Here is a 15529-nt window from a genome sequence, read left to right on the forward strand (position 1 = left end):
ACAGATGTTCTACATGACTAAATCTGCAATCAATTTTACTGCAAAATCAAAGGTGCCAAAATGTCTCCCCCCGAGCAGTAATATATTTCTATCCCCCTTGGTGGGAGTGGAGATGACCCATCTATAAGGATATACAGTACATACACAGCACAAGGCCGTGTTCACACTACAAGATGTCTCTCAGGGCTGCAGTTCCTCGGAGCTCCACAAGGTGGTGATCTCTCCTCTACCCAGACAGGAAGTCTCTATGGAATACAGACAGGAAGTGATGTCAGGTACAGACAGGAAGTTCCGGGTGAGAGGTAAGTTGGGAGGAAGTAGAGAGAAGACATTACTGGAAGTGGCAGCAGAGGAGGTAATAAGATCTTATTTTCTATTTACACCCAGTAACCCCCCGTCATGTCCGTCCTCTTCCTCCATAGTCACTGTGACCTCTTTTATCTCCAGCAGATGATGATAAACACATATATAGTGTGGAAACCTAGATTAACCCCTTCAGGGGAACAGTTGATGAATAATATATCTTTCTTCCAAATCCGGCCATACATGGTTTTGTTTTATCGTTCAGCCAGCAGGATGAGTAAAAAAAGCTACACTTATTCCCCATCCACACATTGGAGGGGGATGGGAGAGTTCTCCCCGCTGCACTATTGAATTCTGACAATGGCGGCGCTCCTCCGCTCTCAGAATACACAGATCAGTGATGAAGCTATTGGCTGCAGCTGCTGATGGAGTGACTTTTATCCGGCAGTGACCACACATGGATGGAAATGTGACCGATCCCTGCTGAACCAGCTGAATTTCTATGTATCTATGGTCACCTTAAGTGACTTCCTCCCCTCCCCCACATCACCTTCATTATGTAAGTCATGCTGAGATAATCTCCCATTGGCTAAGCAATATCCTGATTTGTCTCTGAGCTCCTTCTTGCTATTCCTCGTCTTGCCTGTTGTTTCCTTGGATTGATTTTCTGTGTAGTGACCCCGGCTTCATCTCTTGGATGCACTCGTCTGTTGCTTGTCCTGACCTTTATCCTGATTCTCATCTCATAACCAACATAAAGAATGCAATTTGTGATCCAGGTGGCCAAATTTTACGAGAATCCCGGACCCCATTAATAATAGAAAACACTAAACTGTTGTCAGGGAAATGGCCGTAGGAGAACTGGCAACATTGCCAGTAATAGCAATGGACATTCCTGACTCAACTGACATAGCCCTCTGCTTGCCTGTCAGGGAAATGGCCTATAAAAGGATGCCATAGGATCAGACTCATTGCTGGATTATCTCTCAGCTTCCTGTGTTCTGTGCTTCCTGTTTCCTGTTTGGATTTCCTGTTGTGACCTTGGCTTGTTCCTGATTCCGTTTGATCTCCTGCTCCTGGTTTGACCCTTGACTTCTACCACTGACCCTGCTTCCGTTACCTACCGTGTATGACCCCGGCTTGCTTCAAGACCTCGGATATTCTGGTTGTCTCCCGTGCATGACCCTGGCTTGTACCTCGGTTCCCGCTGCCTGCTCCAGTCCCAGACCTCGGCCAGTACCTGTCTCCGCTACTAGAGACTATTCCTCGGCACAAGGTAGTCCGGCTGCTTCAGAGCCCTTGAAAGACATACTCTGCTGTGATTCCAGCCTGTTCCAGTTCGCTCTCAGATTGCTCCTGATTCTACCTACCTACCTGCCTGCAGCTGGTAACCCGTGCCACTTGGGGCGCCACACCCTCTGTACCATCTCCAGGGGTGCGCCGCACTGAGCCGCAAGGGGAGCCCTCTCAGCACTTCGGCCTCGGATCAGGTAACTCTGACAACTGTCCAGATTAAATATTTTCTCACTGAGACCATAGAGCTAAAATCCACACCGACCTTCATATTACTTCCTGATTTCCTCATCCTATTATTGTACAACCAATACCAATCCAGATAATTCTCTGTTATCAATATTATCTGTCTACAGGGAAACCTTCATAGATGACGGCACCAATGAGGACGGAGGAGGACCGGAGTCACATGACTGAGAAGATACTAAACCTCACCCTGGAGATCATCTACCTGCTGACCGGAGAGGTGAGAAGGATTCTGGGAGGTCACATGACATCACTCTTATCTCTATTAATAAAACACTGACCTGACCGGAGAGGTGATGAGGATTCTGGGATTTTAACATGATATTCCTATCTGAGCACCCGTCATCAGGAAGGATGTGCTGGAATTGGAAAGAGTCCAGAGAAGGGCAACAAAAATAATTAGGGGAATGGAGGACATCAGCTATGAGGAAAGACTACAAGCATTGAACCTTTTCTCTCTGGAGAAGAGACGATTGAGGGGGGATATGATATCAATGTACAAATATTGTACTGGCAATCCTAGCATATGGAAAAACCTATTCAGAGATAGGAAATACAATAAGACACGTGGCCACTCACTAAAACTAGAGGAAAGGCGTTTTAACCTTAAAATACGCAGGGGGTTCTTCACTGTAAGAGCAGTAAGGATGTGGAATTCTCTTCCGCAAAAAGTGGTATCAGCAGGGAGCATCGATAGTAACTATTAGATGGGCACCTTAAAGACCGCAACATACAGGGGTATACAATGTACGGTTAACATCAAACACACACATCATAGGTTGAACTGGATGGACTGATGTCTTTTTTCAACCTCACTAACTATGTAACTATGTTCCTCAATACAGAGTTTTCCTCTTCTGAAGTCAGGTGATCATATGACCATCACAGTGCCTCCATGTGACTCACTAAAACCTGAGAGACACAACATGCAGAAGATTCTAGAAGTCACCAAGAAGATGATGGAGCTGCTGACAGGAGAGGTGAGCGGTGCTGGGAATTCTGGGACATTATCCAGTAACAGACAAGGGATGTGTCTGGATGGTGACTGTATCATTGTGTGTGTCAGGTTCCTATAAGGTGTCAGGATGTCACTGTCTATTTCTCCATGGAGGAGTGGGAGTATTTAGAAGGACACAAGGATCTCTACAAGGACGTCATGATGGAGAATCAGCCGCCCCTCACATCACCGGGTAAGAGGAGACTTTATTGTAAAGGAGAGAGCAGTACGGAGGCTCCACCTAGATCCCCCATCATCTGATAAACACATAGAAACAATGTATTCAGTCAGTGTGTGTGTTTTCTACAGATGGATCCAGTAATGGGAACCCACCAGAGAGATGTCCCCGTCCTCTGTATTCCCAGGATTCCACACAGGAAGGTCACACCATCCCTCACCATCATCAGGTAGATGAAGATTGAAGTCGAGATCGTAAAAGTGATCTGACTGTATGAAAATATATTCCACTTTTAGGTATAAGGTTATTTGTGCTCCCATTTTAAAGAAACCATTCCCTGCTATTTTGTTTGTTTAGAATGAAAATCTGATAGATATAAAAGATGAGGTTAAAGAGGAAGAAGAGACGTATGTGAGGGGTGATCAGCAGTTCAGGGAAGAGATTGGGATGATGGACAAAGTTAAAGAGGAGGAATCTTCTCCAGACATCAGCACAGGTGAGTGATGGCCACTAAATACAAAAACTGTTTGGGTATATGGATTGATGTTTGAGGATCTGTAGATCCACTTCTACAAAGACGTCATGATGGAGAATCAGCCACCCCTCACATCACCGGGTAAGAGGAGACTTTATTGTAAAGGAGAGAGCAGTACGGAGGCTCCACCTAGATCCCCCATCATCTGATAAACACATAGAAACAATGTATTCAGTCAGTGTGTGTGTTTCCTACAGATGGATCCAGTAATGGGAACCCACCAGAGAGATGTCCCCGTCCTCTGTATTCCCGGGATTCCACACAGGAAGATCACACCATCCCCCACCCTCATCAGGTAGGTGAGAATGTAGGAAAGTGATCCCAAGAGATAACATTCTTCTATTATTATTATTTTTTTTTTGTATTTAATATTATTTCTACCATTTTGTTGGTTTAGGATGAAGATCTGATAAATGTACAAATTGGGGTTATAAAGGAAAAGACGTATGTGAGGGGTGATCAGCATTTTACAGAGGAGGTTGGGATGATGGACGCAGTTAAAGAGGAAGAAACTTCTCCAGATATCAGCTCGGGTAATTATACAAGAATGGGTTAAAGGTTACTTAGTGATGTTTGGTTGGGTGGTATCATTGGTCTGGTTAGTTGTCATAGTTTGGTGTTGTGATTGCACCCAGTTCAACCACAGATCTCTTTTAAACTTTGAAATGCTCAACCAACATACACTGCTCCAAAGAATGAAAGGAACACTTTGAAAACACATCAGATCTCAATGGGGAAAAATATCATGCTGGATATCTATACTGGTATGGACTGGGTAATGTGTTAGGATCTATACTGGTATGGACTGGGTAATGTTTTAGGATCTATACTGGGATAGACTGGGTAATGCGTTAGGATCTATACTGGTATGGACTGGGTAATGCGTTAGGATCTATACTGGTATGGACTGGGTAATGTGTTAGGATCTATACTGGTATGGACTGGGTGATGTGTTAGGATCTATACTGTTACATAATTTGTGAGATTGAAAAAAGACATCAGTCCATCCAGTTCAACCTATGATGTGTGTGTGTGTTTGCTGTTAACCGTACATTGTATACCCCCGTATGTTGTGGTCTTTAAGGTGCCCATCTAATAGTATTTTGAAACTATCGATGCTCCCTGCTGATACCACTGCTTGTGGAACAGAATTCCACATCCTTACCACTCTGACAGTAAAGAACCCCTTAGGTATTATAAGGTTAAACCACTTTTCCTCTAGTTTTAGTGAGTGGCCACTGCCATCTGCCATGTAGTTGCCCACCCCATTATTTTGTTCAGGTCCGCTTGTAAAGTTACCACATCCTGCATAGAAGATATTGGCATGCTTAGTTTAGTATCATCCGCAAATACCGAGATTGTGCTGTTTATCCCATCCTCTAGGTTGTTTATGAATAAATTAAACAGGATTGGCCCCAGGACAGAATCTTGGGGGACCCCACTTTCCACACCCGCCCAACCCAAGTACTTCCCATTAATCACCACCCTCTGGACTCTCCCCTGGAGCCAGTTTTCAACCAGGTACTCACCCTATGGTCCATACCTATGTACCTTAGTTTGTACATTAAGCGTTTGTGGGGAACGGTGTCAAAGGCCTTTGCAAAGTCCAGATACACCACATCCACAGGCCTTCCTTTATCTAGATACACCACATCCACAGGCCTTCCTTTATCTAGATTGCAACTCACTTCATCGTAGAAGGTTAATAGATTGGTCTGGCAAGAGCGATTTTTCATGAATCAATGCTGACTACTAATACCGTTTTCATTACTAAAGTCTTGTATGTGGTCCCTTAACATCCCCTCCAAAATCTTGCAGACCACTGATGTTAGGCTGACTGGTCTATAGTTACCCGGGATATATCTCGGCCCTTTTATAAATATTGGTACCACGTTGGCTTTTTTCCAATCAGCTGGCACCATACCCGTCTGCAGACTATCCTTAACCGCTTGCCGACTGGTCACAGTATATTTACTGCGGCAGTCAGCCCCTCACAGGCAGAGCGACGTAGGTCTACGTCGCTAGCCTGTGAGGCTCTGGGGAGCGAGCGCGCTCCCGCGCGGTCACGGACCCCCCCCCCCCCCCCCCCGCGCGGTCACGGACCCCCCCCCCCCCGCGCGTGCGACTGGCGGACCCGATGTCCGCCGGTCACTCGGCGATCGTCGGGGGAGAGGGAGAAAGTCAGACGGCTTGTGTAAACAAGCCACCTGTCATTCTCCTCGGTGTAAAGACACTGATCACACGGATCTACTATGTAGAACCGTTGATCAGTGTCCTTACAGCTCAAGCCACAGCCAATCCCAGTAGAAAGCACGCCCCTAGGGACACACACAGCCCCTCCCTCCCAAATAAAGTTAACCCCTTCACTACCAGTGTATTTTTACAGTAACAGTGCATATGTATAGCACTGATTACTGTAGAAATGTCACTGGTAACCCCAAAAGTGTCAAAAATGTCAGTCAAGGGTCCGATCTGTCCGCCCCAATGTCGCAAGTACCGCAAAAAAAATCGCAAATCGCCGCCATTACGCGTTAAAAAAAAAACAACAAAAATGACAAAAATCTTTCCCTTTGTTCGTAAACGCGATAACTTTTGCGCAAACCAATAAAAATACGCTTTTTGCGATTTTTTTTTTTTTTTTTTTTACCAAACATATGTAGCATAAAACAAATTGGCCGAAAATGTTAAAAAATTTTGATTTTTACATTTTTTTTGGGGGGAATTTCATATAAAAAAATGTGAAAAATATTGTTATTTTTGCAAAATTTACGCTCTTTTTTTTTTTGTTTATAGCGCAAAAAGTAAAAAGCGCACAGGTGATCAAATACCACCAAAAGAAAGCTCTGTTTGTGGGAAAAAAAGGACGTCAAATTCGTTTAGGTACAGCGTCGCACGACCGCGCAATTGTCCGTTAAAGTCACGCAGTGCCGAATCGCAAAATACCCCCTGGTCGTTTAGCAGGAAAATCCTCCGGGGCTTAAGTGGTTAAAGATCAAGAATAACGGTCTGGTTATCACCTGGCTGAGTTCTTTAACCACTTCCATACAGAGCAGTTAGACCCACTTCCTTCCCAGACCAATTTTCAGCTTTCAGCACTCTCACACTTTGAATGACAATTGCACAGTCATGCTACACTGCAACCAAACACAATTTTTATCATTTTTTTCACACAAATAGAGCTTTCTTTTGGTGGTATTTGATCACAACTGGGTTTTTTTTTCTTCGTGATATAAGCAAAAAAAGAGCAAAAATTTTGAAAAAAAAAAACACTTTTTTTTAGTTTCTATTATACAATTTTGCAAAAAATTAATTTTTCTTCATACATTTGGGCCAAAATTTATACTGCTACATATCTCTGGTAAAATTAACCCAAATTAGTGTATATTGTTTAGTCTGTGTGAAAGTTATTGAGTCTAGAAGCTATGGTACCAATTACTGAAAATTGATCACACCAGATGTACTGATGGCCTATATCCTTTCTTGAGGCCCTGAAATGTCAGGACAGTACAAATACCGCCCAAATGACCCCTTTTTGTAAAGTAGACAGTCCAAGGTATTTAGTAAGAGGCATGGTGAGTTTTTTGAAGTTATAATTTTTTCCCACAATTCTTGGGAAAATGAAGAAAAACATTTTTTTTTCTTTTTTTTCCCAAAACGTTGTCAATTTATAAGCTATTTCTAACACATAGCATGTACACAGCAAAAATGACACCCCAAAATTTAATTCTGCTACTCCTTCTGAGTATGGTGATACCACATGTGTGAGACTTTTACACAGCCTGGCCACAAAAAGAGACTCCACGTCCAAGTAGCACCATAAGGCATTTTAGGAGCATAAATACACATAAAACTTTCTTACTACCTATCACACTTTTCAAGGCCCTAGAGCACCAATACAATGGAAAAGTCCATTTAATGACCCCATTTTGGAAAGCAAACACTCCAACGTATATTCTATGAGGCATTATGGGTCCTTTGAACATGTCATTTTTTTCCACAAGTTTTTGAAAAATGTAGGAAAAAAATAAAAACTTTTTTTTTTTTTACACAAATTTGTCAATTTATAGGATATTCCTAACACATAGCATGTACACAGCAAAAATGACACCCCAAAATACATTCTGCCACTCCTCCTGAGTATGGCAATACCACATGTGTGAGACCTTTTCACAGCCTAGCCATATAGAGGGGCCTAACATCCAAGGAGCACCATCATGCATCCTAGCCACTTGCCTAGGCCTATTTTTGACATTTGGTGTTTACAAGCAAAAATCAGTTGTTTTGCTAGAAAACTGCTTAGAACCCCCAAACATTATATATATTTTTTTTTTAGCAGAGACCCTAGAGATTAAAATGGAGTTTATTGCAATATTTTTTATCACACCGTATTTGCGCAGCGGTCTTCCAAACGCAATTTTTTTGGAAAAAATTCACTTTTTTTAATTAAAAAATAAGAAAACAGTAAAGTTAGCCCAATTTTTTTCCATAATGGGAAAGATAATGTTACGCCGAGTAAATAGATACCCAACATGTTATGTTTCAAAATTGCGCACGCTCACGGAATGACGACAAACTTTGGTACTTAAAAATCCCCATAGGCGACAATTTTAAAATTTCTACAGGTTGCCATCTTTGAGTTACAGAGGAGGTCTAGGGCTCAAATTATTCCCCTTGCTCTAACGATCGCGGCGATACCTCACATATGTGGTTTGAACACCGTTTACATATGTGGGCGGGGTTTCCGTATGCGTCGCTTCTGCGCGCGAGCTAACGGGGACAGGGCGCTTTAATTTTTTTTTTTTTTACTATTTATTTTATTTATTATTTTTTATTTTTACACCCTTTAACAAAAAAAAAAAAAAATGGATCATTTTTATTTCTATTACAAGAAATGTAAACATTACTTGTAATAGAAAAAGGCACGACAGGACCTCTTTTTTGTGAGATCTGGGGTCAAAAAGTCCTCAGATCTCACAAGTACACTAAAAGATAGGAAAAAAAAAATTATTATATAAAATGAAAAAAAAAAAAAAGGACCTTTTTAAACCGGTTGCTAGGCAACAACATTTTCTGTAGCTCCGGTCCTCCAAGACCATAGAGTCAAGTGAGGGCAAGCTTGCCCTCACTCGACATCCTGTCTGTGAGGATCTGGGACCGGATCGTTTTCCCCGCTGCCGGCGGGTCTGGTAAGCGGGGAAAAGGACCGGACATGGCGGGAGGGGGGGGCACCTCTTCCGCCATCCCGGAAGGGTGATCCCACGGCGAATCCGCCGCCGGGACCACCCTTATCGGAAAGCCAACCGTCCACTGTTTAAAAAAATACCAGGGTTATGGCATCTATCTGCTGCCATAACACCGGTATTTAGGTTTAAACGGAGGACGTATATAAACCTTTTTGGACTTGGACATGGTGGCTGTATGAAGGGTGACAGGTACTCGGGTACTTTGTTGGGCAGGTGACAGGCAGGTGACAGGTACTCTGGTACTGATGAGCAGGTGGCAGGAACTCGGGTACTCCGATAGGCAGGTGACAGGTACTCGGGTACTCTGATGGGCAGGTGACAGGCAGGTGATAGGTACCGATGAGTAGTACTGATACTGATAGGTGATACTGTCCTGATGGGTACTGATGATCAGTACTGATACGTGATAGGTACTGATGAGTACTGATGAGTAGTGATGGGTACTGATGAGCAGGCGGCAAGTACTCGGGTACTTCAGGCGTCAGGTACTCTGATGAGCAGGTGGAAGGTACTCGGGTACTCTGATGGGTAGGTGACAGGTACTCGGGTACTCTGATGGGTAGGTGACAGGTACTCAGGTACTCTGATGACGGGTACTCCGTTGACAGGTACTCAAAGTACCCGAGTACCCGTCATCAGAGTACCCGAGTATCCGTCATCAGAGTACCCGAGTATCCGTCATCCGAGTACCCGTCATCAGAGTATCCGAGTACCCGTCATCAGAGTATCCGAGTACCCGTCATCAGAGTATCCGAGTACCCGTCATCAGAGTATCCGAGTACCCGTCATCAGAGTACCCGAGTATCCGTCATCAGAGTACCCGAGTATCCGTCATCAGAGTACCCGTCATCAGAGTATCCGAGTACCCGTCATCAGAGTACCCAAGTACCTGTCATCAGAGTACCCGAGTACCTGTCATCAGAGTACCCGAGTACCCGTCATCGGAGTACCTGAATACCTGTCACCAGCCCATCAGAGTACCCGAATACCTGTCATCAGAGTACCTGATGGGCTGGTGACAGGTACTCGGGTACTTTGATGGGCTAGTGACAGGTGCTCTTTATTGGGGGGGGGGGGCAATCAGTGTGTTAGGGGTGCACTGTAATTGGTAACTAGCTGTTACCACAATCTCTTCCTCACACAGGATCAGTGTGTGAGGAGGAGAACACGGTGACAGCTAGTTACCGTGTTCTCTGTTGACATTTGTGACCGGCTGTAATTGGACACAGCTGGTCACGTGGTAAAGAGCCAATTTCATTTCCTTTAGCACTAATATGCATTTTTATGTTGGAGTTTAGCCACCCAGGGTTTATTTTAGCTCTTTTAAATGTATTCCCTTTTGGAATGCACTGGCCAATCCCTTTGTTTAGTATGCTCTTGAAGCACTCCCATTTTTCCTCCGTGTTCTTTGTTCCCAGGGTTCTATCCCATTTGATATTGTCTAGCAAAGAGCGCAGTTTAGGGAAATTGGCTCTTTTGAAATTCAGTGTCCTTATATTGCCCTTGTGTTTCCTATTACTATGAATAATACTGAAACCAATTGACCTATGGTCACTGTTTCCTAAGTTGCCCCGTATTTCTATATCCGTGAGCAGGTCTGTATTGTTGGTAATCAGTAGGTCAAGTACCGCATTGTTTCTTGTCGGTGCGTTCACCATCTGACCCATGAAATTGTCCTGCAAAACATTTAGGAACTGCCGAGCCTTGGCTGAATGTGCGGATCCTTCTGCCCAGTCAATATCTGGATAATTAAAGTCCCCCATTATAATGACATTTCCCATCCTTGCTGCCATTCCAATCTGTGAAAGGAGGTCCGCCTCCCCCTCCTCCCTCTGGTTGGGGGGCCTATAGCATACGCCCAATATTACTTTCCCCACAGTGCCTTCCCTTTGAAGTTCTACCCATAAGAATTCTACCTCATCCATAGCTCCATTATTATGGTCCCTCATATTTACCTGTACACTGTTCTTAATATACAGACATACCCCTCCCCCTTTTTTACCTTCTCTATCTCTGCGATAAAGGGAATACCCCTGAATGGTCACCAGCCAATCACGAGAGCTGTCAAACCAAGTCTCTGAAATCCCCACAAAATCTTAGTCCTCCTCAAACATCAGCAGCTCCAACTCTCCCTTCTTGTTGGTCAGGCTTCTAGCATTGGTATACAAACCTTGTAATTTTGTCCGGTTGCATATATCCTCATTTGATGTTGTTTTTAGGCTGCTCTTGTGATTTTTCCCCATACCTACCTTGGGTTTAGGAACTCTGAGCACCCTACCGCTAATGTCTCCATTTGTGCCCGCTGAACCTTGCTCCCTGCTGGCTAATTCTATATCTGTACCCTCCCCCATCACCTAGTTTAAAAGCCCCTCTAACTTGTTGGCCACCTTCTCATCCAGTACGGTTGCACCCTCCCCATTTGGGTGCAGTCCGTCCCTACTAAAGAGTCGCTGGCCAACTGAGAAGTCAGCCCAGTTCTCTAGGAACCCGAAACCCTCCTTACTACACCAGCTCCTCAGCCACATGTTTACTTCCCTCATCTCCCCCTGCCTCTCTGGTGTGGCTCGAGGCACAGGTAGTATTTCTGAAAAAAATCACCTTGGAGGTCCTAGTCCTCAACTTAGTGCCTAAGTCCCTGAAATTGTTTCGGACTCTCTATCTTCCTCTGACTTTGTCATTGGTACCCATGTGTACCATGACATCTGGGTCTTCCCCAACCCCACCCAATAATCTGTCCAACAGATCCGTGATGTGCCGAAGCTGAGCGCCCGGTAAAAAAATAGACAGCTCGGCACCTACGGTCTTTTTGACAGAATGCACTCTCTGTCCTTCAGAGTCCCTTACCACCAGAACCTGTCTTTCCTTTCCCTTGCTCCCGCCCCTACTTGAGGAGTTCTTCCCCTGGCAGCTAGGGGCGTCGCTCTGCTCCAGCAATGCTGTCCCTGACTGGTTTCCCCAACATCACGCAACAGGGCGTATTTACTGGGGTGCTCCAGGCCAGGATCGGCCTCCTGGCCTTTTTCCCTTCAACCCTTCCTGTCACCCAACTACTCTGCTTGATGCCTGCACCCTTGTATCTCTGCCCTCCTCGGTGTAGGCCCCTGCCTGCACCTGGATATGTTCCCAGCTCTCCTTTAGTATGGAGATTCTTTTCAGTGTTGCCAGTTGCTTCCCTAGATTCAGGACCTAGATACTGGTATGGACAGGGTAATGCGTTAGAATCTATACTGGTATGGACTGGGTAATGTGTTAGGATCTATACTGGTATGGACTGGGTAATGTGTTAGGATCTTTACTGGTATGGACTGGGTAATCCGTTAGGATCTATACTGGTATGAACTGGGTAATGTGTTAGGATCTATACTGGTATGGACTGGGTAATGTGTTAGGAACTATACTGGTATGGACTGGGTAATGTGTTAGGATCTATACTGGTATGGACTGGGTAATGTGTTAGGAAGGAAAGGATGCCAGATAGTTTGATGGAAATGAAAATGATCACCCTACAGAGGGCTGAACTCAAAGACACCCCGAAAATCAAAGTGAAAAAATGATGCAGCAGGCCAATCCATTTTGGTGAAATGTCATTGCAGGACCTCAGAATGGTCCTCAGTAGTGTGTATGGCCCCCCATGTGCTTGTATGCATGCCTGACAACATCAGGGCATGCTCCTAATGAGACGATGGATGGTGTCCTGGGGTATTTCCTCCCAGATCTGGACCAGGGAATCACTGAGCTCCTGAACAGACTGAGGTACAACCTGGCGGCATCGGATGGACTGAAACAGAATGTCCCAGAGGTGTTCTATTGGATTCAGGTCAGGTGAGCGTGGGGGCCATTCAATGGTATCAATTCCTTCATCCTCCAGGAACTGGCTGCATACTCTCACCACATGAGGCTGGGAATTGTTGTGCACCAGGAGGAACCCAGGACCCACTGCACCAGCATAGGATCTGACAATGGGTCCAAGGATTTCATCCCAATACCTAATGGCAGTCAGGGTGCCATTGCCTACCCTGTAGAGGTCACATGTGCTCAGGGTGAACCTGCTCTCATCTGTGAAAAGCACAGGGTGCCAGTGGTGGAGCTGCCAATTCTGGTGTTCAATGGCAAATGCCAATCAAGCTCCACAGTGCCGGGCAGTGAGCACAGGGACCACTAGAGGACGTCGGGCCCTCAGGCCACCCTCATGAAGTCTGTTTCTGATTGTTTGGTCAGAGACATTCACACCAGTGTCCTGCTGGAGGTCATTTTGTAGGGCTCTGGCAGTGCTCATCCTGGTCCTCCTTGCACAAAGGAGCAGATACCGGTCCTGCTGATGGGTTAAGGACCTTCTACGGCCCTGTCCAGCTCTCCTAGAGTAACTGCCTGTCTCCTGGAATCTCCTCCATGCTCCTGAGACTGTGCTGGGAGACACAGCAAACCTTCTGGCAATGGGACGTATTGATGTGCTATCCTGGAGGAGTTGGACTGCCTGTGCAACCTCTATAGGGTCCAGGTATGGCCTCATGCTACCAGTAGTGACACTGACCCCAGCCAAATGCAAAACTAGTGACAAACACTCAGAAAAGATGAGTAGGAAAAATGTCAGTGGCCTCCACCTGTAAAACCATTCCTGTTTTGGAGGTCGTCTCATTGTTGCCCATCTAGTGCACCTGTTGGTAACAACCGCCTCTGCTACTTGACTGACCAGATGAATATCCCAGGAGTTTCCCTGACTTGATGCTATACTCTGATTATAAAGTGTTGAGCAGTGTATATGAGTGTGGAAAACTATTGGTAATTTTTCTTGTCTTCTGACAGACGGACTCTGTGGTGGGAATAGAAGGACATCGGAGGAAGATGTGACTACAGAAGATAATGACATGGCATCTTCTCCAGAAGTAAATCCCGTTCCTCATAATATACATGACAGACCTCACCATTGGAGGAGATCATTGGAATCTCCTGATACTTCACATAGTCCTCTAATATCTGACAGTGCCGACGGGTGCGGGAAACCATCTAATCTCAGGGAATCTTCTTTATACCATACAGGAGAGAATTCATTCTCATGTTCAGAGTGCGGGAAATGTTTTAAACAGAAAAGAAGCCTTCTTAGCCATCAGAGAATACATACAGGTGACCTTGCCTATTCATGTTCAGAGTGCGGGAAATGTTTTAGTAAAAAGGGACACTTTCTTCAGCACCAGAGAACTCACACAGGGGAGCGTCCCTATTCATGTTCAGAGTGCGGGAAAAGTTTTAGTCAAAAAGGAACCCTTCTTCAGCACCAGAGAACTCACACAGGTGAGCGTCCCTATTCATGTTCAGAGTGTGGAAAATGTTTTAGTCACAAAGCACACCTTCTTAGCCATCAGAGAATACACACGGGTGAGCTTCCCTATTCATGTTCAGAGTGTGGGAAATGTTTTAATCATAAAGTAAGCCTTCTTAGCCATCAGAGCATACACACTGGTAAGCATCCCTTTTCATGTTCAGAGTGCGGGAAATGTTTCACTAAGAAAGAAAACCTTCTTACCCATCAGAGATTACACACAGGTGAGTGTCCCTATTCATGTTCAGAGTGCAGGAAAAGTTTTAGTCAAAAAGGAACCCTTCTTCAGCACCAGAGAACTCACACAGGGGAGCGTCCTTATTCATGTTCAGAGTGCGGGAAATGTTTTAATCATAAAGTAAGCCTCCTTACCCATCAGAGAATACACACGGGTGAGCTTCCCTATTTATGTTCTGAGTGCGGGAAATGTTTTAATCGTAAAGAACACCTTCTTTGCCATCAGAGAATCCACACGGGTGAGCTTCCCTATTCATGTTCAGAGTGCGGGAAACGTTTTAATCGTAAAGAACACCTTCTTTGCCATCAGAGAATACACACAGGTGAGCTTCCCTATTCATGTTCAGAGTGCGGGAAATGTTTTAATGAAAAAGGAAATCTTCTTAGACATCAGAGAATACACACAGGTGAGCTTTCCTATTGATGGTCTGAGTGCGGAAAATGTTTTGTTCAAGAAAGAAGCCTTCTTAGCCATTAGAGAATACACACTGTGACAGGGGGGGTGTGAGGTTTGCAGCAGCCGCAAATTGCAGTGCCATGTGTACCGCCCCATCTGGCTGCCATTTAAGCTTAAGGGGGTGGTAAAATCATGACTCAACTGTCTACCTTTACCGATCCCTCCCCACATGAGGCAACAGGCAGGAAATCATCACAATACATGGGGGCAACAAGTGGGCAATACATGAGCTTGATTTATTGAAGTATCTGGCTTTTTATTGGTCCAACCAATGTATGATTATTAATACATTTTACACATTTGTTAATTCTATTATAAAAGATTTAAGCTTTATTTTATTCATATCATTACTGTGTGGTAATCGCTTATTCTGATCTTGTCCAATAAAAACTCTTCGTACAATATTCTGTGCCGAGTCTTCTTTTTTACCAGTGATTAGATGATCGGTGATTGGAATGTGATCAGTTCATAGAGAGTCATCCATTGGGGTTTTATTAGTGAGATGGAGAGTGGAGAAGGCACCACATTGACAGCCATTGGAGACCCTTTCTAAAGCCCTAAACTTTTTGGCAACCTGTCTATGACATTAGTCTTCCAAACTCTATCTCACTGAGCTAAGGCCAGAAGAGTTCCAGGAGTTCTTCTCTGTCCACAGTTCCCAAACCAAAAGGAGACATCCACCACATCTTCAATCTTAAGGCCCTAAATGTCCTCAGCTGGCCC

The 15529-nt window shown here is 44.7% G+C and overlaps 2 protein-coding genes across 2 annotated transcripts in view; one reads left to right on the top strand and one right to left on the bottom strand.

Moving 5' to 3' along the window:
• Window positions 1–15529, bottom strand: part of LOC309543969 (uncharacterized protein) — a gene marked incomplete at its 5' end in the record, with an annotated part of 43671 nt that overhangs the window by 3654 nt on the left and 24488 nt on the right. The window lies entirely within an intron of this gene.
• LOC309543967 (uncharacterized protein) lies at window positions 254–14773 on the top strand (the record flags this gene model as incomplete). Its single annotated transcript, XM_082276372.1, has 6 exons — window positions 254–355; window positions 1953–2062; window positions 2688–2822; window positions 2909–3032; window positions 3149–3246; window positions 13832–14773. Exons 2-6 carry the CDS (start codon window positions 1967–1969, stop codon window positions 14771–14773), a joined length of 1395 nt encoding a protein of 464 aa, XP_082132498.1. The 5' UTR covers window positions 254–355; window positions 1953–1966.

This window comes from Pelophylax lessonae, assembly GCF_965119305.1.
Source record: "Pelophylax lessonae genome assembly, contig: HAP1_SCAFFOLD_564, whole genome shotgun sequence".
Taxonomy (NCBI): domain Eukaryota; kingdom Metazoa; phylum Chordata; class Amphibia; order Anura; family Ranidae; genus Pelophylax; species Pelophylax lessonae.